Source organism: Thalia democratica, chromosome 3 (assembly GCF_965202585.1).
Source record: "Thalia democratica chromosome 3, ktThaDemo2.hap1.1, whole genome shotgun sequence".
NCBI classification, from domain to species: Eukaryota; Metazoa; Chordata; class Thaliacea; order Salpida; family Salpidae; genus Thalia; species Thalia democratica.
The window spans coordinates 28009191-28033544 of NC_139167.1; the positions used below are offsets into that span (position 1 = coordinate 28009191).

The 24354-nt window shown below is 26.5% G+C and overlaps 1 protein-coding gene across 2 annotated transcripts; it reads left to right on the plus strand.

Annotated features, from left to right (window-relative positions):
- Window positions 1-672: 672 nt before the first annotated feature.
- LOC145831323 (uncharacterized) lies at window positions 673-10489 on the plus strand. 2 transcript variants are annotated; one of them, XM_082938533.1, is made up of 6 exons: window positions 673-881; window positions 3980-4172; window positions 5383-5624; window positions 5973-5996; window positions 8118-8329; window positions 8604-10489. In XM_082938533.1, exons 1-6 carry the CDS (start codon window positions 712-714, stop codon window positions 8825-8827), a joined length of 1065 nt encoding a protein of 354 aa, XP_082794659.1. In that variant the 5' UTR covers window positions 673-711; the 3' UTR covers window positions 8828-10489. The 2 variants fall into 2 exon arrangements, with proteins under 2 accessions (XP_082794659.1, XP_082794660.1); XM_082938534.1 differs by lacking the exon at window positions 5973-5996.
- Window positions 10490-24354: the final 13865 nt, after the last annotated feature.

Genomic DNA, 24354 nt, shown 5'->3' on the forward strand with positions numbered 1-24354 from the left:
TACTTTCAAACCAATAATAATGTTTCAAACCTTTATTGCTGACTGACTTTTTACAGATACAAATGTAATAATAGTTTTCTTTATGTAAACTTTCATCAGTATGTTACAAAGGAACTTTCAAGCAGACTTGTGTAAGCCACTAAAGCTAGTTACTATAAATAACTTTCATACATTAGTATTATAACTTAGTTGGTATTTAAATAATTAACTACTTTTCTCACAGACAAATATAAATTTTTAATGTGAGTTTTACCAAAATCTGTTACAAACCTTGCAAGAATTACAAAGCAGACTTGTGTAAGTCAGCAAAAATTAGAATACCAATGTTACTACTTATAAATTACTATTTTTCTGGTGTACTTCTAATTCCAACCTGATCAAATCCTACTTAAGCATAATTGCAACCTAAAGTTTTTTTATTCTTTATTTGTATTTTTTTTACTTTATTTTTCACTATCACCGTTATCCCTTTTCCTTGGTAAGTAAGCGGTTCTTGTATTTGATCAGGTTGGAATTGATTGTAGGTTGAAACTGAGCGGTTCTAAGTTAAAATTATATACAGGTATTCATATTGCTACTTAAAAATAACAGTTTTTCTTCAGAACAATGTAATTTTCAATCCTATAAGAATGTCACAAATATTTATTGCTGACTGCTATTTCACAGATACAAATGTAATTATTATTTTTTTAAATGTAAAAAATCATCAGTATGTTACAAACGTTGCAAGAACTTTCAAGCAGACTTGTGCAAGCCAGCATAGTGGACAAACCAAACAATCACAAGGAGAATGAAGCAGTTAGAGCTGGCAGGCATGCTGAGAAGAATGTTGAAGATATGTTGGTTCAACTGGGTGGCATTCCAGCTTACAATGTTTTCAGGTAGCCTTAATATTTTATATATATTGATTTTAAAATGTATGAAATATTTTACTAAGTTAAATATTTTGTCTTATTAATGTTTATGTGTGTCCGCTGTTTATGTTCTTATTTAAGTTTTTTTTTTTCATAATTTGTCTATAACTTTTGAAGTTTATATAATTCTGTTTTAAATAAAAAATAAATATTACTTTGATTTAAACTTGGAGTTTATGTGTTTATTTTCTAGTTCAACGTGGTAAATGTTTGTGCAGTTGGGTAGCATTGCTGCATAATGTTTTCAGGTAACTGTTTTTGTACAATGCAAAAATTAATAAAATTTATTCATCTTTTTTTCGTAATTGATATTTATATGTTTTTTATACTTAAATATTTGTATTTATTTATGATTATAACCCAGTATTTTAGTCTTTTTCATAAGTCAAACTGGTTATGTTACAAATTACTGCAGTTTCAGTTTCTTCTTTTATTTAACTAATATGTATTTTTCATCCTTTTTTTAATTTGTTTAAATCTTTTTTATCATGACACGTTTATTTTTTAATTTGGAACTGTTGTTTTGTTTTTTTCTTTTAACATAATTAAAAGTGCTTTAATATCAATGCAGTTGGTTGGCATTTCAGCTTACAATGTGTTTTCAGGTTTGATTGTTTATTTTTGTTGTATGAATGTACTTTTTTATTATTTTTGAAATTTGTATATTTCTGTTTTGTATCAACACTAAACAATGTTTTGATTTAAACTTAGTGTTTTTATTTTAATTTTCATAATTGAATTCAAGGTGGTAAATGTTGATTAAGTTGGGTGGCATCTATGCTTATTATGTATAGAGATTAAAGTAATGTATTTAACATTACAGTGTATACCATGGCTTTCCAAACTCATTATTGTAGTCTATAACTTGTCAGATATTGAAAAAATACTTGCCCATATTTACTAATTTAGCTATTCATTTACACTTTGGTATCTTTACTAAGGAGGCAATATTTCAAAATTTTAAACTCTGTTATTTTTGGTTTTTTTATTATTACTTATTGAAGTAGTAAAGTTGTTATTTTTTTATTTAAGTCCTTCTGTATATTTTAATTTTGATCCAATTTAAACATAAATGACAATTAGTATTAGAAGTGCCTGTTTTTAATGTAATTTTTGTTTATTTTAAATTGTAAACTTAATTTAAAACTTGAAATTGTGTAGCAGATTGTTATTTAAATTTAAAGTCTTTAATTTTAAAATATTATACATAAGTTTTTCTCATAGAAAATCTGCTTATGTACTGTTATTAGCATTTAATTTTAAAGTAAAAAATAAAAATGTACAAATGAAGTTTGTTAAAACTTTACTAAATTTTATTTTTAAAACAATATGTTTAAAATCGTGTAAATTAAACTTTGTTTGATGACTTGTTTGTATGACTTGTATTTCTTAATGTAAAATTTTCAGGTTTTACATAACAAATATTAAATATTGATTTTTAATTGTGAATAAGTGATATTAAGAAACGTTACATATGTTTTAAAACCAATGAATGTTTTTATTTTTGAATTTTTATTGCTTTTATTTTATTTGTTATAGTTAAATTTTAAATGTCGTAGGTGGTCATTAACATCAGCTTTTTATGTAAGCATAAAGTACAAATTTACATTGTGTTTAAATTTTTTTTCAGTTATTCAAAGTGCTTCTAAAAAAAGGACCTAAGGCCATAGATGGTTTATTTTTTTTAAGATTTACATAACAGCTTAAAAACCATGAAAAGTTATAAACTACAAGTCAGATTTTGTAGAATTAAAAAATATAACAAATTTTTGAATAATTTGATTTTTTTGAAAAGCTTTTAGTGCAAAAGTATGGACCTGAGTACCTTTAAGGCCATAGGGGAGTTGCCATGTTTTTGACAAGTTGATTTTATTTTATAGAGTTTTTTTCTAAGCTTTAAGATATTTTTTTATTGTTAACAAAAATTCGAATTATTTTTTGAGATATGACCAGTCAAAGTCGGGCCGCATATAGGTTAACTATGGGAAGGGAAAACTAAAACAGCAAAAAAAGACTATTTTATTTAAAATCTATCTCTTCTTACATTTTTTAAGCAATCTTTTTCAAACTTTTATAATCTAAACTTTATACAATTACAAAAAATCATTACTTTGGACTTTAAAAATTTCAAGTAATTTTTTATTTTTGAAAAAAACAAAAATTTTATTTTAAATTTTTAATAAAATTTAAACCACTAAAATAAATAAGTAACATTTTTTTCCTTTAGTATAAGGAACTTTTCCTGAAAGTTTGAAGAATATTGCTTGAAAAATGAAGGAGGAGATAGATTTTAGTGATTTTTAAAAATTCCAAGAAAATTGACCCCAAAATATTTCCAATCCATACGTTTGTATTGGAAACTTTTTACAAAAAATAAAATATCTCAAAAGTTAAATGACACTTTTGAATTCTATAAAAACTTGCTTGTAGTTTGTTCTTACAGCTTTTATATAAAAGCTAAAGTTAATTTTTGTAAAAAATAATGTTGGACCCTCCTATTTTTTCAGAAACTTTCAATTAACTTGAAATTTATCTTCTCCTTAACTTTTGAGCTAAATATCTCAAATTTTCAGAAAGCAATTCTTTTGTAGCTTAAAAGACCTTGAATGTTGCAATTAAAAATAATTTTCACACAGATCACTCCGATTACCCAAACTAACTGCAAACAGAATTTCACTGAAATATTAAAACATTATTTTAACACAAGTATATCTTGATTTGATATTATTGTTGAAAATTATTTTTCTTATTAAATAGAAGTACATTTACAGATCACTTTGTATTCTAAGTTTAATATCTACTTATTGATATTTAAATTTTTTGTCAATATTTTCGATAAAAACAAAATCTCACTAGGGTCATTTTGAATACCCAACCAACTGCAATTACATTTTTTTATTATTTAAATAATAAAAACCTTTTAAATCTTTATTTTTAAAATAAGTTTTTAACACCGATCACTGCAAATACCCAACCAATTGCAATTAATTTTTTGTTATTATGTAATTTTTTAATGATATAATATTTTGGTACTGTTGCCTTCTAAAACGAATATTTTTTTACAGATCACTTCGCATACCCAACCAGTTGCAAACTGGAAGGAGCGAAATCGACCTTGTGGTGATAACCGACCACCAGATATACTGCTTGGAAATTAAGAACTGGAGTGGAAACATAAGGATGTCTTGTAACAATATATACTGGGATCAGACTGTTAAAAGGGACGGAAGGACCAAAGTTATACAACACATGTGTCCTGTAAGTGTTTGATTATATTCTCTCTTTACTTATAAATACAAATATGTGTGCAATAGTTATAATATTTTTAGTACTAACTTGCAATTTGTTAATAGCGCTGTTAGTTTTTTGCCATTCTATTTTTAAACTATTTTTACTGCTAAAAAAGGAGGGAGGACTAAAGTTCTACAGCGTATGTCTGTAAGTGTTCGATTGTGTATTTTAAATTATATATATGTTTGTATATGCTTTTCTGATAATAACTATTTTAATGAATATATTTTCAAGTATGCTATTATGTAGTTATTTACAATTACTTGTCAATACTAAGATTTTAATGAGAAACTTAAGAAGTGCCTCCATGATTTTTTTTTCAAATCATTCTAAAACGCGTAGAATATGTTTCTGTGATAATTGCTACATGTAGAAAAAATTTCAACAAAAAAGTTGAAGGTCAAATTAAAAAGGCTCCATACAACTTACACTTTCAGAAAAAAGTTGTTTCGCCTTTATTTACGCTTATTTAAATTATCTAACATTTTGCTCGGGGTGTTTTTTTGATATTTGCCACATTTAAAACTTTTCCAGGTAAAAATTCAAACGTCACCGCTTTTATAAGCACCGTAATGTGTATAATTAATATGCATTGTCGGGCATGTTGTTTTAAATGACAATATTTTATTGTTTTTGTTGAACGCAACTTTATTTACTTAATAATATTTTTTTTTCTCTACTCCACAAAGTTCTTGGTAAATATATATGAGATATAAAAATCCTAAAATAGATAAAAAACTTATAAAGCTTTACAAAAGTTTTTGAATAGTGTACAAAACCATTTGACATAACCAAAATTACTGAAATTATTGTTTAAAAATTGCATATTTCAAAGCTTAGTTTTGTTCTATTTTAAGATCACTTAACTTTAAAAACTAAATTCTCACTCAGACAAAGCTAACTAATAAAGTTCGTAAAAATGTTTTTAGACCTTTTTGAAATTACTTGTTTATTTTATTCAGCCTAAAAGCAATTAAACTTAATTTAAAAGATTCTGATAGAGCTGGAGATCTGGAGCATTATTGGCAATCAAAAAGACTGCTTAATCTGTAATGAGTATTTTAACTTTTTAAATTTGTTTTTTGACAAACCTTTAATTTTAAATGATTCAAAATTTAGAAATATAACTTTTTAATTAGATACAACAGGATAATAAAAATACCTAATTTTTTTATAGATCCGTAGCATTGTAGATAAAACTGCCCTCCTTAGATCCCACTTTGCACGTAACGGAGTTTTTATTCCTGGAAAATCCCTACTTTCTCGCGTTGTCATGGTGAACAGCAACGGGGAGCTGGACCCCAGCATAACAACCAGCGATACTGTGATCACCCCCCAGCAACTGAAAGATTTCGCGGGTAAATTTCAGAAGCCGCTGAGCAGCTATCTATTAGATACATTCGTACCTTTCTTTTTGGGGTGAGTGTTTTTTCCTAAGATACTGGAAAATTGTTTTCCTACAATTTTTTTATAAGATTTAGAATAAAAACTGTTCAACTTTTATATGTAGTTTTCAAATTTTGTATGACTCAAGGTTTTTGGCTTTAGGTTGAGATTAAGCTGAACTGAATGTTATATATCATTTTGTAGTTTCAGAAGAGTTTTACATATTTTAATGTGCTAAACACTTTTTAATATTTAAAGTAGTTTTAAGAACGATTTTTAATACTTTCTAAAAAAGTAATGGACTCATTTAATTTTATTTAAATTGATTGTTGATTAAATTTTTAAAACTTACAATAAATTTAATGACAAAATTTTGTATAGCCTTCTGAATATGGAATCTTCAAGGTAACTTTCATGATGTGTTCTATTTTTTTTTAAATTGATTTTTTGTTTTGTTTATTTCGGTGATTTACTCTAATCTACTTATTTTATTTTAGTTTTCTTTTAACAATAAATTTACCTTTACTTGCTTATTTTACTGATGTAGTTTTTTGTTTAATTCAGTTGTTTTTTGTTTATAGAAAATAACTAAACTTGAAATTGAATAATTTTAGGTGTTATGTTGACTTTAGATGTTTTTAGTAGTTTTTTGAGCATAAGTCTTATTATACTAAATACATTTAATTGTTTTTAATAACTGTAGTTAAAGAGTTAAAAAATTAAACCATTTGAATTTAGAATACTTTAGTCTTGGATAATCTTAATTTAAATTTTCTATCAAGTTTTCATTATTTAAAATAAACCTCACTACTCGCAACATAGCTTGAACTGATAAATTCTAAACTCCATAATTATTTGTTTATTAGTTGAAATAGTTATTATATTGGAATCAGTGGGGGGCATGACTGTTCAAATTCGGACAATTAAAAACCCGAGAATTCAAATTCTTAATAAAAAAGTTGAAACGGCTAAAAATAAAAAAGTAATCTATGATTGTCTAAAATAAAAAATGCACATGTAAATCAAATTGATATCTACAGGGCATTTTTTCTTTTTGCGAAAAAGAGATATTTTTTAAGATAAAGCTTTATTTTTGTAAAAAATTATAGTTATTCAAAGTAATTTGAAAATATCTTGAAAAATATTTTAGATTTTTCAAGAAAAATAAAAGTGGCTTGTAGATATTAATAAGATCTACATGAGCTTTTTTTTTCAAAATTATATTACTTTTTGAGATATAGTCTATTAAATATTTTTTTAAGAATTTGAATTGTCGGAATTTGAGTTGTCATGTAACCAAAGCGGTGATACTTCTCAGAGATATAACTTAAAAAGTCTCTGATAAACTTAAATTAAAAAGTTGTAACTATATCACAGAAGCGCGTTCAGCTTCTTGCAATTATAATTGATTCGTCAAATTATCAACTCTGTAAAAATTATCAAGTAGTAAAAATATATATAAATTTGTTAAACACTTTTATATAAACAATTTAAAAAATACAAGCAAAATAAGTATTATACAGATGAACATTTTCATACTTCTAACTAACCCGACAAGTTCTCAACCCTGTAAGAAATAAAATATATTTAAAAATTTTATAAGCTCGAATAAATCTGTTTCAAGCATTAAAAAAAGTTATCTAAGTCTTTATTATTTTCATAAACTTTAACTTTTACTTAAAGGAACTTTCTCATACTCCCATCTCAGTTTAATCTGTTCAACACTTAACTCCTTTTTTACAAAAAAACATATTTTTTAATTGTTATAACCTTTAGTAGGTCTCTTTCAAAATTAAAAAAAACAAGTTATTTTTTTATGTCCACAGAGGAACGTTCAGTTACTCTCAACTCTCACTGATTCGTCAAATACTCAACTCTTTTACAACTAAAAAAACATATTGTAAACTATTATGAGCTTAAATAAATCTCTTTCAAAATTAAAAAAAAACTAGTTATTTATTTTATAGTTTTTTTTATGGTAACAGAGGGACTTTCTCATACTCTCAACTCTCACTGATCCGTCAAATACTCAACTTTGTTAAAATAATTTGTAATAAGGATTAGAAAACAATGTAACAATAATAGTAATTATAAAAACAATAACAGTAGTGATGATAACGAATTGTCCTAAACATCTTTTATTACATAAAGACTAAATAAAATAACTATTTCCACAGAGGAACGTTCAGTTACTCCCAACTCTCACTGATCCGTCAAATACTTAACTACTTAAAAATTTAAGAGAATCTGTAAATTGTATTAAATTGCACTAATTGTCTATAAATAAAAAAACAAATGCATATGTATAAATGATAAATAAATATTTAATTTATTATCTTCAGAGGAACGTTCTCATACTCTCAACTCTCACTGATCCGTCAAATACTCAACTTTGTAAAAAATAATTAGTATTAATAGTAAATATAAAAATAATACCAGTAATGATAATAACTAACAAATAATAAGTATATATGTCCTAAATATTATTTGTTACAAAAACAATAAATAAAATAAAATATTTCACAGAGGAACTTTCAGTTACTCTCAACTCTCACTGATCCGTCAAATACTCAACTGCGTGGGAACCTGGGACGTTTGCGAGCTGGAAGGAGGCAAGGTGCTGCACGGCGACTTCAAACAGTTCGATTGTGACGTCACCGTGAGCAGGAAGAGTTGTGACGTCATAGAGTTCAGTCACAACAGGAACGACGCCATGGCCCCTTTGTGGGCGTTGATGGGTCGGTTGAATTATATACTTTTTATTTAAAAAACTCAAGCTGGAATAAGTTTAATATACATTGTAAAGTTTCCCAATTCATTCTAGGTTGTTCTAAAAAAAAACATTTACTAAGAAAACCAAAAAGCGATGAAAATAAAAAACTAGTTTTATAAGATGCTTAAATTCTTTGTTTTGGTTATTAATATTTTGTTTAATTTAGTCGTATAACTTATTATATTATATATTATTATATATGTGCTTTAAGTTTTTAATTGATTGTTACTCAATTTTAGGTTATTCCCCAACAACAAAAGTGCGAGCACTCGCCAGATTTGATAGCAACCAATCGTCGTGGTTGCCTGCGTCACTCGACATTACGTCATGGTTGCTGGGGAAGCAGGTTGTCATGGAAACCAATGTGAAGTTCACGAGTCACGTCAAGTTCCGAATTGCTGGCGACAGAGTCGATTCGAAAATACAAGTGAACGACATAAAAAAAATTACGTTGAGTTTGTGAAAGAATTAGAAGTAATTTTGAAAACAATACTTTGTAAGGTTTCTTAAAAAAAACATATTATCATTTGTTTTTTGTACAAGGGAATGCAAATTTTGTTAAGACTTATGTTAAGAAAACAACTTATGGACTGTCAAAAAACTTACTCGAGTTTGTGAATGGGAATACTAAAAGATATAATGGTTTCCCTTATTTCAATTCAAGAAAAAAAATTTTCGCACAGAAACATATAGTTGCAATATACAAAGTAGGAACGCCTATCAATACACTATAAGTATAAAGCATCTAATTTAGTCGCAATATTTGGCCAAGTTTATATTTTCTAACCTATGTTCAGTTTTTCACCATTCCTGTTATGTCTTTCGCATTTGAAAAATTTCAAAAAAAATTTTTAATTTGTATTTCCATTTTCCTTACAAAGCATTCAATAAAACTTTCTCATTTTCCGAAGATTTTGTTATTATTTTTTACATTTCCATCAAATTACTGTTTATTCCAGGTATAAAGTTTTTGCTCTGAAGTGTTTTACTTTATAGCGCGAAAAAAGAAAACTAGCTTGAGCATATAAATTTTACTTAACTTTAAAGTTTTCCGTAAGTTGTCAACTGGTTTCATAAGTTTGAAACTGGTATTGCTTATTTGTATTTTTGTTTTATATTTTTTTAACGTTCAGGTTTTATAACAGTATTTCTTTTTTCTATGATGTTTTAAACTAAGTGTATTCCATTAAATTAGTGATACTTCCAAGAATATGTTTTAGCTACAAACACTTATGATTCGTGACACAAAATTGTATTGTACATGCATAAAAAAATATTAAATCCTTCCTTAAAAATTAAAAATCCTTAATATTTTCTGCCAAATTTGTCTTAAGCATTAAAAGCTTTTTTTTCTAGTACAGAAATAATTTTTCTATAACATTCCGTAAACTAAAACATAGTTTTAAACATTCTAGTGCTGTTTTTCGGCCAAACTATTGTTTGAAATTAAGTTTAAACTCAAGTTTAGTTGAAAAATAATCAAAATTTTGGATTAAAGTTAATAAGTTTTTAGTAATTTTGTTTCGCTGTTGGTATGAAAAATACGATTAGCACTACTATTATAACATCATTGATTAAAGTTTCATGTATGTAAATAAAATTTTAATAAAAAATATATATGCTTTGGTTTTCTAAAAATTAAAATTATTTGAAAGATGCTGTTACTGCAATTAGTTATCTTTTACTTATTTTTAATTTTGCTGTATCAGAAAACATTAAATCAACAAATATTTGTAATTTTATTTATCTACATAAGTGCACATTTACATCTGTTTATTGTTTTTTTTGTAAAAGCATCATAATTACTTAAAAAACAATAAATTTGATATATAGTTGAAGTACAGTTTGAAAATCTTAAAGAAAAATATATACCGATACTGCTTTTGAAAATGATTTTATAAACATCAATATTGTGTTTTGCCTAATACATTTCATCTATTGCCTTTTAATAGTTGGGTGCCTCTAATTTCTTGTAAATAATTTTACTGCCTGTTTTGTCTTATTCATTGTAAACATATTTCCTTTTTTAGCCAAAAGTTGTCTTTGAAATTTTGTCTTTAAAAATAATAGTTTTGTTTTTGTTGTTTTGTGCCTTTAGAATTGAAAATAAATTTTTTTATCGTGAGTTGTTAATATATTCTAATTAATTAATATTATACTTGCAATCTTAGATTTATTCTAAAATAAATATGACAATATTTTTCCATTAAATATCAGAATAACATAACAACTATTCAGATTTATTTAAAGTATAACTCAACTTACTATTACAAGTTTCTTTAGAAAACTTCTTGATAAAATGTTCAAAATTTCCATATGTATAAGTTGTACCTAAAATGGTTTTTAGTATAAAAACAGTTGAAGTTTAGTATTCAAAACTAGAGTATGTAATTTTTTAAATTTTATTTTAAAATATGAAAAAAATAAATAATTTATTTAAATTTGTCAGTATTAAGCTAAGTTAGCTGTTTTGATAAGAATAACACGAAGTATAAATACTCACTATATAATCAGATTTAAATTTTCCTTATGTTAATTTTTAAATCTAGTAAAATGTTATATCCAAAAAATTTATAAAATATATCAAAAATAAAATAAAAGAGGCACTTAAAATTATATCTATTGTACTAAACATTTTTAATAAATCTTATATTAACATAAAAAGCTTTATGAAACGCTCATTGTTAAACTTAGTTATATTACTAGCTGCATTTTTAACGTCATTCGTGACTCATAGTATTTAATTGTGACTAATAGCTTTCAAATACTACAAAAGCGTGAGTAAACAGTTACTAAATATGAATTTTTTCATTTTTTCTTTCCAAAAATTATTCACAAGCTGATTGCATATTTTGTTGAAACTTCATGAATTTTTGTTGGTAGTATTTATAAAAATAATATAAAAAATATTGAACTTTTATTTAGGTGCTAAGTTTAAAAAATTACTGATGAATTAAAACTAAATGATGTCTGTTAAATAAAGTGACATTGACAGGTATAAGTAAACTACAAAGACAAAAACATTAAATTAAAAAAAACTAATAACAAAATTTTCATAGGTATTTACAAACTTGAAGGAAACAACCTTGAAATAGTATAGTTTTAAGTACTAAGTTTTTAAATAAACTTGCTACACTATAACTTCAGTTATAAAGTGGACAACAACAACATCTAACAATATATCTTTGAAAATTTCATCTTTAAATCTATATTATCTAAATTATAAATAGTGCATTATTTTATTAACTCACATACGACAGCTTTTACAGTTGAAAATTTTATGCATACCAGTGCAGAGTTTTCTTTTTTATGTAGACTCTTAATCAGTACAACCAGTAAAAAACGTTTCTTACCAGCCTATGGTCATAATATCTTTGCACAGTTTTCAGTAAAATAAAGCAGTATAAATTTTGTCTTCCTTTAACAATGGTTGTTGCTGTTGATTATTTAGACATTTTTGGTATAGTCTAGATCCTAACTTTAATTTCTCTATTGTTTTTTGTTTACGTTCAACTTACTTTACTTGGTATGGTTAAACAAAAATAAAAAGTTCAAACTTTTTAATGTTTATAGTAGCTTTTCTATCTTTAATAGATATCATTGCTTTTTACACGAAAATTGTTCAAAATTCTGAGTGTAACCTTAACATATGTTAAAAATTTCAGCTTTTTTTCTTATATTTTTTACTTCTAAGATTTTATAGGTAAAACTGTTACCCTGAAACAAGAAACTGACATTATTCCTAAATTTAATAAATTAATAAATTAAGTTGACTAATCAAAATATAAGTATGTAGTTACTTAAATAAAAAATAATTTTTAAGATTCTTTTTTTATATTTGTTGACAATTTAGTTTTGATCTTGCAATGTTCAACTGTGAATGTTTACAAGGCCATCCATAGGACCCCTACCCCATCAGCCCACTTCTAAAAAATTAAGCGAAACAATTTATATTAAAGTCTTGCTTTTACCACATAAATTAAATACATTATAGTTTTTATTTTGTACTGTTTTGTCACATGTACTTTACATTTCAGTGCACTGTATGAAAAATACTTTATTTCAGGTTTTATTATTTTAATAACAATATTATAGCAAAGTTAAAAGCTGCACTGCAGCCGGCAACAAAAGGTAAAGCTGCGGCCAACGAGCATGTGAATGTGGCCCGCTAAAGAAAACTTTAAATTAAATGGATTTTTTAAAACTATAGTTTTAGTAGTTTTATTTCAAGTTCCTGGATAACAGAAAGTTGTCAAATTTCAACAAGCGTAAAAAATTGCACGAAGGGACAAAATTGCATGAGGGCAAAAAATTGCAAGGTGATACTTTTGCACAAAGACACTTTTGCAAGGAGAAATTTTTGCACAGGTTGATTTTTTTTTCTATATTTTTTTTATTAATTTTAATTTTATTCATTTATTATGATTATAACCCCTAACTTTTACCATCGGCCAGTAGAATTTTTTCTTTTTAATTATTTTTTTGCATATTATTTCATTTTTGTTTCATTTTTTAATAATTTTTATTTGTCATTTTTATATTTTTATTTTTACTATCACTGTTACCCCTAACCCTTACCCTCGGTCAGTATAATTTTTTTTTTGTTATTTTATTAATAAATCTTTTTTTTTTTTTGTTTTTTATTATATACGTTATTTTCTATTTTTTATTTTACTCTCGTGCAAAATTGACTACTGGTGCAAATTAATCTTTGTGTAATTTTATCACTTAGTGCAAATTTGTCTTTGTGCAAAAGTATAATCGTGAAATTTTGGTCCGCTCTTCTGGATAAAATTTGAAGCTGTTAAAATAATTTACTGCTTATGCTTATGAAATATTAAAAAAAGACAGATTGGAATTCTAGCAAATTCTTCTAAGTTTATGTTTTATTCTTTTCTATAACAGGGAAGTCAACAGAACCTTATGTGTATGGAGGTGAGCACTTCTTATTCTTGAATTCAGTAAGTTATAAATGTAATAAACAAAATTTATTAATATAAATGTTTTCCATGTGTACAAAAGCTGTTCACACTGCAGTACTAAACTAAATTTTCAATTATTAACAGTTTAGGGAATTCAATTTATTAAATATTTTATATATATTTTCTTTTACATTATTTTATCTTTATGATTTATATTTAAAGTTGTGAAGAAATATTTAAATGAACTGAAAAATATAAAATAACTTGGAAAACACTTGTTTAATATATACTTAATTTAGATGTTGAGTTTTTTAAGGTTTGTAGATTGATAGTTTTACTTTTAAACTTATGCAAATAAACAAGTAAAAACTGTCAGACACTCATACTAAGTCAGGCTAATTTTTAGATTTTAAAGATATTTATTATAGTTTATTTTAAGGTTTTGGCTTGTGTTACCTATACTTAAATTTTCTTATAAACTCCAGCCAACTCAAGCTGGCTCTTTTTCCTCAAAACAGTGGCAACCCTGTTTTTGTAATTTATTTATGAATATATCATCGTTGCTAACTTCACAGGATTGTTTTAACCTTACAGCTGCTCAACTTAAAAGTAATAATTATATTCATATAAGTGTGCACAATGCACACTATTTCAAAGTTAAGATAAGATTGATTTTTTTTTTGAGGTAATATAGATAAAAACAGGTTGACTCAAGCTAGTTTATAGTCAATCAGAATATTTTTTTATTTCTTTATTTTTTTTTGCCTTTAAACAGTTTAACCCCTGATTTCTTTAAAATTCATAAATAGTAAACAAATATATATAAAAGAAGTAATGATAAAATAGTAGTTATTAGCTTTTACTGATCTTAAAAAAATTTTGATTGTTTATTTCTCTAAAAAATTTTCTGACCTATGAGTATTACTACTTTAATAAAACCCTTTTAAGTCTTGAACAATATTTTTAATGATCAAAATTGCTACACGACTAATACTGGAAATTGGAATACTGTGATAACTTGAAATTAGAAAAACCTGGAATGACTTATTTTTGAACATTTTTTACATGTAAAATCACAAAACCTAGAGTAGAAATGATAAACAACTGTTATAAACCAAAAAAAAAAATATTTTTCTAGAATTAAATTTTCATTAAAACTTATCTAAAGTAGCCTTAAGTAATTTCATACTAATTATAAACTTTTTAACCTAAAATTTTATTTTCTATTAGATAAGCGACAAAAATACTTGTGCTTCAAAACACCTTAACATTAATGAAATAATTTGAAAATTTTTCAAAAAAAACTAGCGGCCATCCAGACTCAGACCACATCAATGTTGTTTGAGGATAAAGAAAAAGTAAGATCATTATTTGTTTAAACTTACACTAACTTATTGAGTTGAACTGTTTATAAATTGATTAGTTACTAGTAGTTTGAAATTTATCAGGCTTTCTTGAGTTATTTAATACTTTAACAACACTTTTATTTTCTAACTTGTTTTTTATATTGCCACTTCGAAAGCACTAGGATCTTAGATTAGTTTACAATTTTTGAAAATCTGAGGCTATTTCAGGTATGTTTTCTTTGCCTTCAGAAATTATTGTAATTAATATTTTTAAATTAAATTCTTTTAGTCGTAAAGTTTTTAAATTTTGCATTTTTTATCTTTTTTGTATTTTTTTACTTTTAATAAATCTGGTTGGTGTTATGTAACTCAGGCTGATTTTTTGTTACAAAAACTTGCAACCCTGTTTAAAACTCAAAGTTTTTTTTATAAATTTTAATTTATTTTTACTTTGACTGTTACCCCTAACCCTTACCTTCGATCGGTAACTTTTTATTTTTTTGATAATAATTTTTATTAGTTATTTTATACATTTATTTTTACTATCAATGTTACCGCTAACCCTTGCTATCGGTCAGTAACTTTCTTTTTATAACTTTTTTTTTAGTTAAGTTTTTTCTATTTTTTATTATAAACTTTTGTTTTACTCACGTGCGAATTTTAACTTCTGCAAAAACAACCCTTGGTGCAATTTTATCCCCTTATGCAATTTTCTTCCCTCCTGCAAAAGTATAATCGTGCAATTTTGTCTTTGTGGAATTTTGGCCCGTTCACCTTGATAACATTTGAAACTGTTTAAAAAGTTTACTGCTTGTGCTAATAAATTGTGAAAAAATACAGAATATCATTGTAGCAGTTGTCTTCTAAGTTTATATTTTATTATATTCTTCAATAACCAATGGGGAAGTCAAAAAAACATTATGTATGTGGGTTGGAGCGCTTTTTTATTCTTGGACATTAGCGTCTTTTTGGATCTCATTTTTCGAGATCACATTTTTGTTGAAAACAATTTTCTAGACAACATTTTTGAAGTGTTCTGTGATTAGCTTACTAAAAGGTTACTAAAGGTTAAAGTTAAATTTATTTTATAATAAATATTACGATTTTCACGTTAATAAAAAAGTAAACAAAATAAAATTTAGATAACCAGCAAAAGATATTTTATTAGAAAAAATTACAAAAAAAAAATTAGAAATGAGAATGAAAAAAAAAAAACAAATAAATAAAAATACACCTTTAGAAAAGAAAAAAAATCAATAGAAAATATTGAAACATAAGTTTTATAAAAACCTGAAAAATATTTTAATAAAATAGTAACAAGTTTAAGAATAGTTATTAAAACTAAAATAAAAATTAAAACTAAAATAACAATAGTTATAAAAAATTATGTTAATTATATAAAAGTTTAAAACCATTCTTTTATAAGTTTAGGTAACAAACCAATTTATATCAATCTAAAAATTTATTAACGAATAAAAAGAAAATATAATCATATTAAGATTTTATGCCATTTAAATATAAAACTATATATATCTACATAATAAAAATTATTCGTGTAATGTATAGAAGTTATGTTTAAAAACGTAACGTGTATCATTTACTAATCGACCGTTTGAAACTTATCATCAAAAAACATTCATTTAGTTGTAATAAACAGTCTAGTACCAGTACAAATCTCACTAACTCATTTCTCAATATAAATAACTGAAACTTTGCAAATATGTAATTAAGGGGTATATCTTGAGACCGCTTTAATTTTATGCATCTAGCTTAAATATTTTTGAAGTTATGACCGCCTGAAATTTACCTTAAATAAACACAGTCGGTTGACTTTTAAAAAGACAACTTAGTACTGCTGGACCTCTAACTCATTTGATTGTCAATAAAAACATATTAAACTTTGCCAATGTGTTCTCTTATGTTTTCACTTGGTTAAAATTAATTATCTCATTTCTAACATGTTCGGTTTTGAAAATATGATTTGACCAAATAAATCAGCAAAATTGTTGTAAATTCCGTATAAAAACACGTTCATTTTATTAAAAACAAAACAACGTAGTACCAGTACAAATCTGACTGACTCATTTCTCAATATAAATAACTGAAACTTTGCAAATATGTAATTAAGGGGTATATCTTGAGACCGCTTTAATTTTATGCATCTAGCTAAAATATTTTTGAAGTTATGACCGCCTGAAATTTACCTTAAATAAACACAGTCGGTTGAATTTTAAAAAGACAACTTAGTACTGCTGGACCTCTAACTCATTTGATTGTCAATAAAAACATATTAAACTTTGCCAATATGTTCTCTTATGTTTTCACTTGGTTAAAATTAATTATCTCATTTCTAACATGTTCGGTTTTGAAAATATTATCATATAATATATTACCATACGAAAAATCATGTTAACACATGTTGATAACAGTTTTTTTTAAATTTAGTTAATGGTATATAATTTATCTTCATAATAAGAAAAATATTTTTAGGAACATTATAAAAAATTGCTATTTGTCAAAGAATATTACTAAAAATCGTTTATTTTTAAGTATTTATTATGATTTTTATTTAAAAAACGAACAAAACATAAAGTTTAAAAGGTTTTTAACAACACGCTTAGTTGTTTTATAACTCCTGAAATTTTCGAGTTATATTATAATTGCCTTTAGAACAATAAAAGAACAGTATTTCTAAGAAAAATACAAAATATTGCAATTTTTCAAATAGCTTAATTAAAAATGGCATATTTAAAAAAAAATATTACAACTTGTTTACTTATTAAATCAGTAAAAAAAAAGTTTAAAGACCATCCAAAAACTTGCTTAGTTAATCTATAACTCCTTGACATTTTCGAGCTACATTAAAATTGAATTTAAAACAACAAAAGAACAGTATTTCAAAAAATGATATATTAAATATTGCAATTTTTCAAAGAATATAACTAAAATTGGCTTATTTAAAAGAAATTATTATGATTTTTCACTTAATAACTGAGTAAAAAAGGTTTAAAAACCATTTTAAAACACGCTTAATTGACTTTTAACTCTTTGATTTTTTTCTGAGCTTTGTTACAACTACCTTTAAAACATCAAAAGAACAGTATTTTAAGAACAATTTAAAAAGTTGCATTATGTCAAAGTAAATTATCAAACAATGCTTATTTTAGAGTAATTTTATGTTTTCTTTTTACTTAAAAAATGAGTAAAAAGCTGTACAAACTGTTGAAAAACACGATTAGTTGAATCAAACTCTTTTGAACTTTTTGAGCTACTTAAAAATAACCTTTAGAACGATAAAAGGACAAAAATTTAAGAACAATATAAAAAATTGCAATACTTTAATGAAAGTTATATAAATGATTGTTTATATAACATGTGCTTAATTAATGATTTAATTTCCCTACACACATAGAACAAAAGAATGATTTAGTTTTCTTAAGCCTTCTGGATATTTTTAGACACCTATCATGGAACCATCTTCCACATTTTTCTTCTTCGCATCCCGTCTGTAAAAGCAGAAAAGTTAAAGAATATAAAATAAGAAATAATTTATTATTTTTACACAGTGTTTAAGCTAAACATACCCATACATCGTTTTTTCTCCTACAATGTCCAGTTTCTTCGACCAGTATTTTCCGCATATGTAACAACATTCACTAGGAGGCCCTTAATTGTTATATTTGCTTGTTATATTTTATAAATTTTTATATAATCTTTAAGATCTTTACGAACAAACCTCCTACTTCTAGAAGCTTGTTTGCTATATCCTTGCGAATAACATCAGATGGCTTAACCTTAATATGTCTCACCGCTTCATTTGCCAATAAATGTGTTGCTAACTATTAATATGCATATTTCTTTAATAAATAAGTATAATAAATAACTATTAATTATTTGTATGCGTAACTAACCTGTAGCATAACAACTTTTGAATTTATGGTCTCTATCGTTTCAAGGGAATCATGCGTAGTCTGAATGTAGTTTAACGTTTCTTTCATTAATTGACAAAGGTAATTCTCAAGACGTTGGTTTTCATTTTCAGATAGTTGAATTTCAATTTTTGTCCATGTTTTTTCGTCCATGTTTATAAACTAAAACAAATAAGTTAGCTTTATATTGTATGTCAAATAATTGTTTCAAAGGTTTACAAGTACAAATCTATGTTACTTAGTAAAAGAGCAGCAATAGAGTTTATTCAAACTCAAGAAAAGAGTCACAAGGACAAACTTAAAACATCAGGAGAAAATGAGCACAACATAAACCAAGAAATAGTTGATGAAACTCCTCAAGTGGAAAAGGGCGAAGAGGACAAACCTGAAACTTCAGAAGAAAATGAGCACAACATAAACCAAGAATTAGTTGAAGAAGTTCCTCAAGAGGAAAAGGGCGAAGAGGAAAGACCTGAAACTTCAGGAGAAAATGAGTACAACATAAACCAAGAAATAGTTGAAGAAGTTCCTCAAGAGGAAAAGGGCGAAGAGGAAATACCTGAAACTTCAGGAGAAAATGAGTACAACATAAACCAAGAAATAGTTGAAGAAGTTCCTCAAGAGGAAAAGGGCGAAGAGGAAAGACCTGAAACTTCAGGAGAAAATGAGTACAACATAAACCAAGAATTAGGTGATGAAACTCCCCAAGTGGAAAAGGGCGAAGAGGAAAGACCTGAAACTTCAGGAGAAAATGAGTACAACATAAACCAAGAATTAGGTGATGAAACTCCCCAAGTGGAAAAGGGCGAAGAGGAAAGACCTCAAACTTCAGGAGAAAATGAGCACAACATAAACCAAGAAATAGTTGAAGAAGTTCCTTAAGAGGAAAAGGGCGAAGAGGAAAGACCTGAAACTTCAGGAGAAAATGAGTACAACATATACCAAGAATTAGGTGATGAAACTCCCCAAGTGGAAAAGGGCGAAGAGGAAAGACCTCAAACTTCAGGAGAAAATGAGCACAACATAAACCAAGAAATAGTTGAAGAAGTTCCTTAAGAGGAAAAGGGCGAAGAGGAAAGACCTGAAACTTCAGGAGAAAATGAGTACAACATAAACCAAGAAATAGTTGAAGAAGTTCCTCAAGAGGAAAAGGGCGAAGAGGAAAGACCTAAAACTTCAGGAGAAAATGAGTACAACATAAATCAAGAATTAGGTGATGAAATTCCTCAAGAGGAAAAGGGCGAAGAGGAAAGACCTGAAACTTCAGGAGAAAATGAGCACAACATAAACCAAGAATTAGGTGATGAAACTCCTCCTATTTCTGATGAAGAAAATGCATGCAGAGAATATTTAGAGAATTCAGATGAAGAACTAAGAAATGAAGATGAAGAGATACTACTACCAGTGTTGAGTGATAGTTCTCAATCGCCATTTCAAAACGATGAAGCAAATGATTTTTTTAGAAAAACTCCACCACCAGCGCATTATTCAAATGAAGAGAGGAATGAAGAATTAGAAGAAAAAGAAAATACACGCATATCATTAACAGTTTCTAAAGATGAATGGGAAAAGATGTATGATGAAACCAAGGAATATTTAAAACCAAATGATCAAAGATACAAAATGACTAAGTTAGGTTGGACTGATGTAAGTAGTTACTTTTTATTGGTATTATGTATTTAAGCTTCAAACACTATAATGTTTCAACATAATAAATTTATTCATTTTGAAAAACAATTTCTAAATTATAATTAATTATAATCATACAATGTACATAAACCTTAAAAAAATCATGTTTTTTGTATTACAGATGTTACGCAAAAAGTTGCACCCTGAAATAAAGCACTGTCATTGTTACGCATTTAAAGGTACGTACTATAAGCTTAAAACCAAATCATTCGCACTTACCTTAGTGTGCTCGGTCAAGGGATGTAACGTTATATGGAAGGGTTACATCAACAAAGATAAAATTGAGTTATCAAGAACGGGACAGCGAAATCATCAAAATGCCGATGCAAATAGGAGAACAAGAATTGGTCGTAGTGACAGCGGTAAAATTGTTACACTTTTAGGCTAAAATGTTTATATTATACATTTTTTAAAGAACTGTCTTTAATCGGTCTGTAGATGTACATTGGTTTTAGAAGTTGTTATTGTACAATGTATTTACTTTAGTCTATTTATAATTGAATTAAATTTGTAATTTTTCAACCATAGTAATACTTTTGCAGAGCGTATTGTAAACGAGCTGGATAAGAATTGTAACATCAATTTTGTTGCAAAGAAAATGTCTCAAAGTTTTGAAAGAGATGATTTTCTTCACGGTAAACATACAGTTACTTTTGTATTTTTGATAACTCAACTATATTATTTTCTTGTTATAGATCCTTAGTATTTTAAACATATCAAATTTTAACGTTTTTGTTGAATAATTTTATCTCAAGGAAACAAATATTGTTTTAATTACAAATTGTTACACAACTAACTTTAAACTGCGACAGGAAACTTAAACCGCCTTGTTAGACCCAAGAGTGTACGTAATATAAAATATCAAGCTAGTGAACAACGTAAAAAACACGAAGGAAGCTTTGATGAGAGAATAAAAAAGGCAATAACCTCGCTAGAATCAAACGAACGCTACCGTAACAACAAGGTATGTTAATCATTTTAAAATGTTACGCAGCATTGTTACATTTAAAATTTTACAATTAATTAAAGGAGTAATACAAGAATTTTGTTCAAAACCACTAAGGATAATAACACATGAAGAAGGCCAAATGAGAGTAGCCAAGGAAAAGTTAAAAAAAGTATGTATGAGACGCTTCATATTGACTCAACCAGCGGTTTTTTTGATAAATTGGATGACAGCAATATATGTTACTCAGCCGCTTGCTTAAGAGGTAAGCTGTTATATACTTTTATATTTTTTATGAAAATAAATAAATATATATTTTACAGGTTCCGAAAAATCCAAAGAAAAGACGGTTTAATCGAAAAACACACCATGTCTTGTAGTAAGTGATATGATTTCTGTACACACAGACAAACATAACTACAAGTGCTGGATGTCTCTTTTAAAAAGAGACTTCAAAAAAATATCAGGAGGTAGGTTTTATCGCATTACACTATTTGGAATAAAATAAAGATTAATTTATTATCAAGTGTTTAAAACTTAGGTAAGTCTTTTAAAAGAGTTGAGTGTGGTTGTAGTCTGCCAATAATTCACTCCGCGGCAGAAAAATTCAATGGCACAAGTCTAAAAAATTATTTATTCTTCGTACATTCAGTAGTTACCAGCGAGCGTTAGTTAAATTGTTTTTAAGATTTAAAGCTTTAATAACAGTGGTTTCTAAGATTTGTAGTAAAAATAGTAAAACCTATTAACAGAAAAATTGCAAAAAAACCTGTTCGACAGCTGCATAGATTGCACAATCCATCTGTGCGGATCTCATATGATGCATAGTTTCAAACGATGGTGCGACAGAAAAATCGGAAAAAAATACAAAGGAGATTTAAAAAAGCTTTTGATGACATCTTGCTGTAGGATGGTAACATCAGAAACTTATGAAAAAGTGCAATATATCTTCAAGCTTATTTGTACGATTACCTTAAATAAATGTAAGTAATAAACAAATAATATTATTTAGTTAAAGTAAAAGGTTTTAAATTAATGATTTATCCCTTTATAGATGTAACAGAGGAAGTTAGAGGAAACTTAAAACTCCTAAACAGTCTACTAGATAACGAGTAAGTAAATTTATATAACAAGATCTAGTAGTAGTATATCTAAAATATTCTAAATAATGTTTAGCGAAGCAGTGAACGAACTTGTAGAAAAAACATTCGATCAAAATCAAATCACAAAATATTTAGAAGAGATTGATGATTTGGAAGAGGAGATTATTTACACATCTCAATTTAGAAAAGATTTGATGGTTTTTATTTGAAAAAAGTTTGATTAAGCTTTTAAAAGTTGTCAATGCACTTTCTTTTTTTACTGAAACTTAAGTGTTTAGATTGGACGTTTAATTTACTAATTCAATACTTCTGTAGATTATTCGAAAGGATGTTAAAAAATCCATCAAGAATAACGATTTTAAACAACAAACATTGCCTCTGAATGATTTATATTGTAAACTTTTCATTGAATATTTTTTAAAACAATGGGCTCCTATAATACCGTTATGGACAGGAATCATGTTAAAAATAATTGGTGAAAAAGAGTTTTTACAAAACAATCAGGCAGCTGAAGCGCTTTTTTCTAACTTGAAAAAACACCAGCTAGCCCATCCTGAAAGAGAGGAAGAAGCATTAAATGACTTCAGAAAAAGATCAGGAGTTTGGGAAATTGGAAACTTTCTTTCGGCTTGCCGGTGATCAATTCAGGTAAAAACTTGTTAAATGTATTTTTCAAATAGTTAGAACAAACTAATTTAATTTTTTCATATGAAAGGTTCAATGAAAATTTGTAGATTGATAATCATCATATTGACTGGAGAAACGCTACAAAAAACGAAAGACAACTGAGTAAAACAGATTCAGCAGTAGCAATTGATGGAATTTCTTTATGCAAAACAAAAACAAAACGAAATGCTAAAATATCAAGTCGTTCTATAAACAAGATCAAAAGGTTATTGTAAATACTTAATAGTCAAAGTTTTAAAATCTAGATTTAATGACTTAAACTATTCAAAAGGTACTTACTTCCATCTCCTTAGAGGGAAATACGACTGATGCTGCTAAATTGTATCAACTAATCAAAGACGTTAGTTACTAAAGTTTTTTTTAATATTCATAGTAAGTAAAGAAATTTTTATCTTTAATCTCTATAACAGAGAAACTATCTGTGGAATTAGAAACCTTGCATTAAAGTATTAGCGTACACAGCTGAGAAAAACGAAAAGTTGGTTTTATCGCATAAAGACTTTTGTTCATTAAAACCTAACAATGAAATGACGAATGATACTTGGCTGTTTTACATGAAGCTGTTTCATCCCAATGGTTAATTTTTGATGATTTATGTAAACAAATCAGTTCAAATAAAAGATAAAATATTGTTTTAGAGACAGCAACAATCTTTATTGACGAAAAAAGTCTAGACGATCTTGATTTTGAAACAGTTATTACAGACGAGGAGTTAACCAGTTTAAAACATTTAAAAAAAGTTTTTTTTGTTTTTAAAGAAAAAGTTACAAAGTTTTTGGTAAGCAAATAAATAGTATTTTTTGGTTTTGATTGTTAAAAAATAAATCAGTAATTTATTTGTTGCTTGTTTGACATAGAATATAAAGCTAACTTATTTGTTTTAGTTTATAAACATGGACGAAAAAACATGGACAAAAATTGAAATTCAACTATCTGAAAATGAAAACCAACGTCTTGAGAATTACCTTTGTCAATTAATGAAAGAAACGTTAAACTACATTCAGACTACGCATGATTCCCTTGAAACGATAGAGACCATAAATTCAAAAGTTGTTATGCTACAGGTTAGTTACGCATACAAATAATTAATAGTTATTTATTATACTTATTTATTAAAGAAATATGCATATTAATAGTTAGCAACACATTTATTGGCAAATGAAGCGGTGAGACATATTAAGGTTAAGCCATCTGATGTTATTCGCAAGGATATAGCAAACAAGCTTCTAGAAGTAGGAGGTTTGTTCGTAAAGATCTTAAAGATTATATAAAAATTTATAAAATATAACAAGCAAATATAACAATTAAGGGCCTCCTAGTGAATGTTGTTACATATGCGGAAAATACTGGTCGAAGAAACTGGACATT

What these genes read in the sequence shown, in the direction of transcription:
- LOC145831323 (XM_082938533.1), top strand. Translation starts at nt 712, where the DNA reads ATGTTACAAACGTTGCAAGAACTTTCAAGCAGACTTGTGCAAGCCAGC. An exon ending in CTGAATATGGAATCTTCAAG is followed by an intron (nt 5,997 to 8,117) that starts GTAACTTTCATG and finishes AATATTTCACAG; the next exon opens with AGGAACTTTCAGTTACTCTC. An exon ending in CCCTTTGTGGGCGTTGATGG is followed by an intron (nt 8,330 to 8,603) that starts GTCGGTTGAATT and finishes ACTCAATTTTAG; the next exon opens with GTTATTCCCCAACAACAAAA.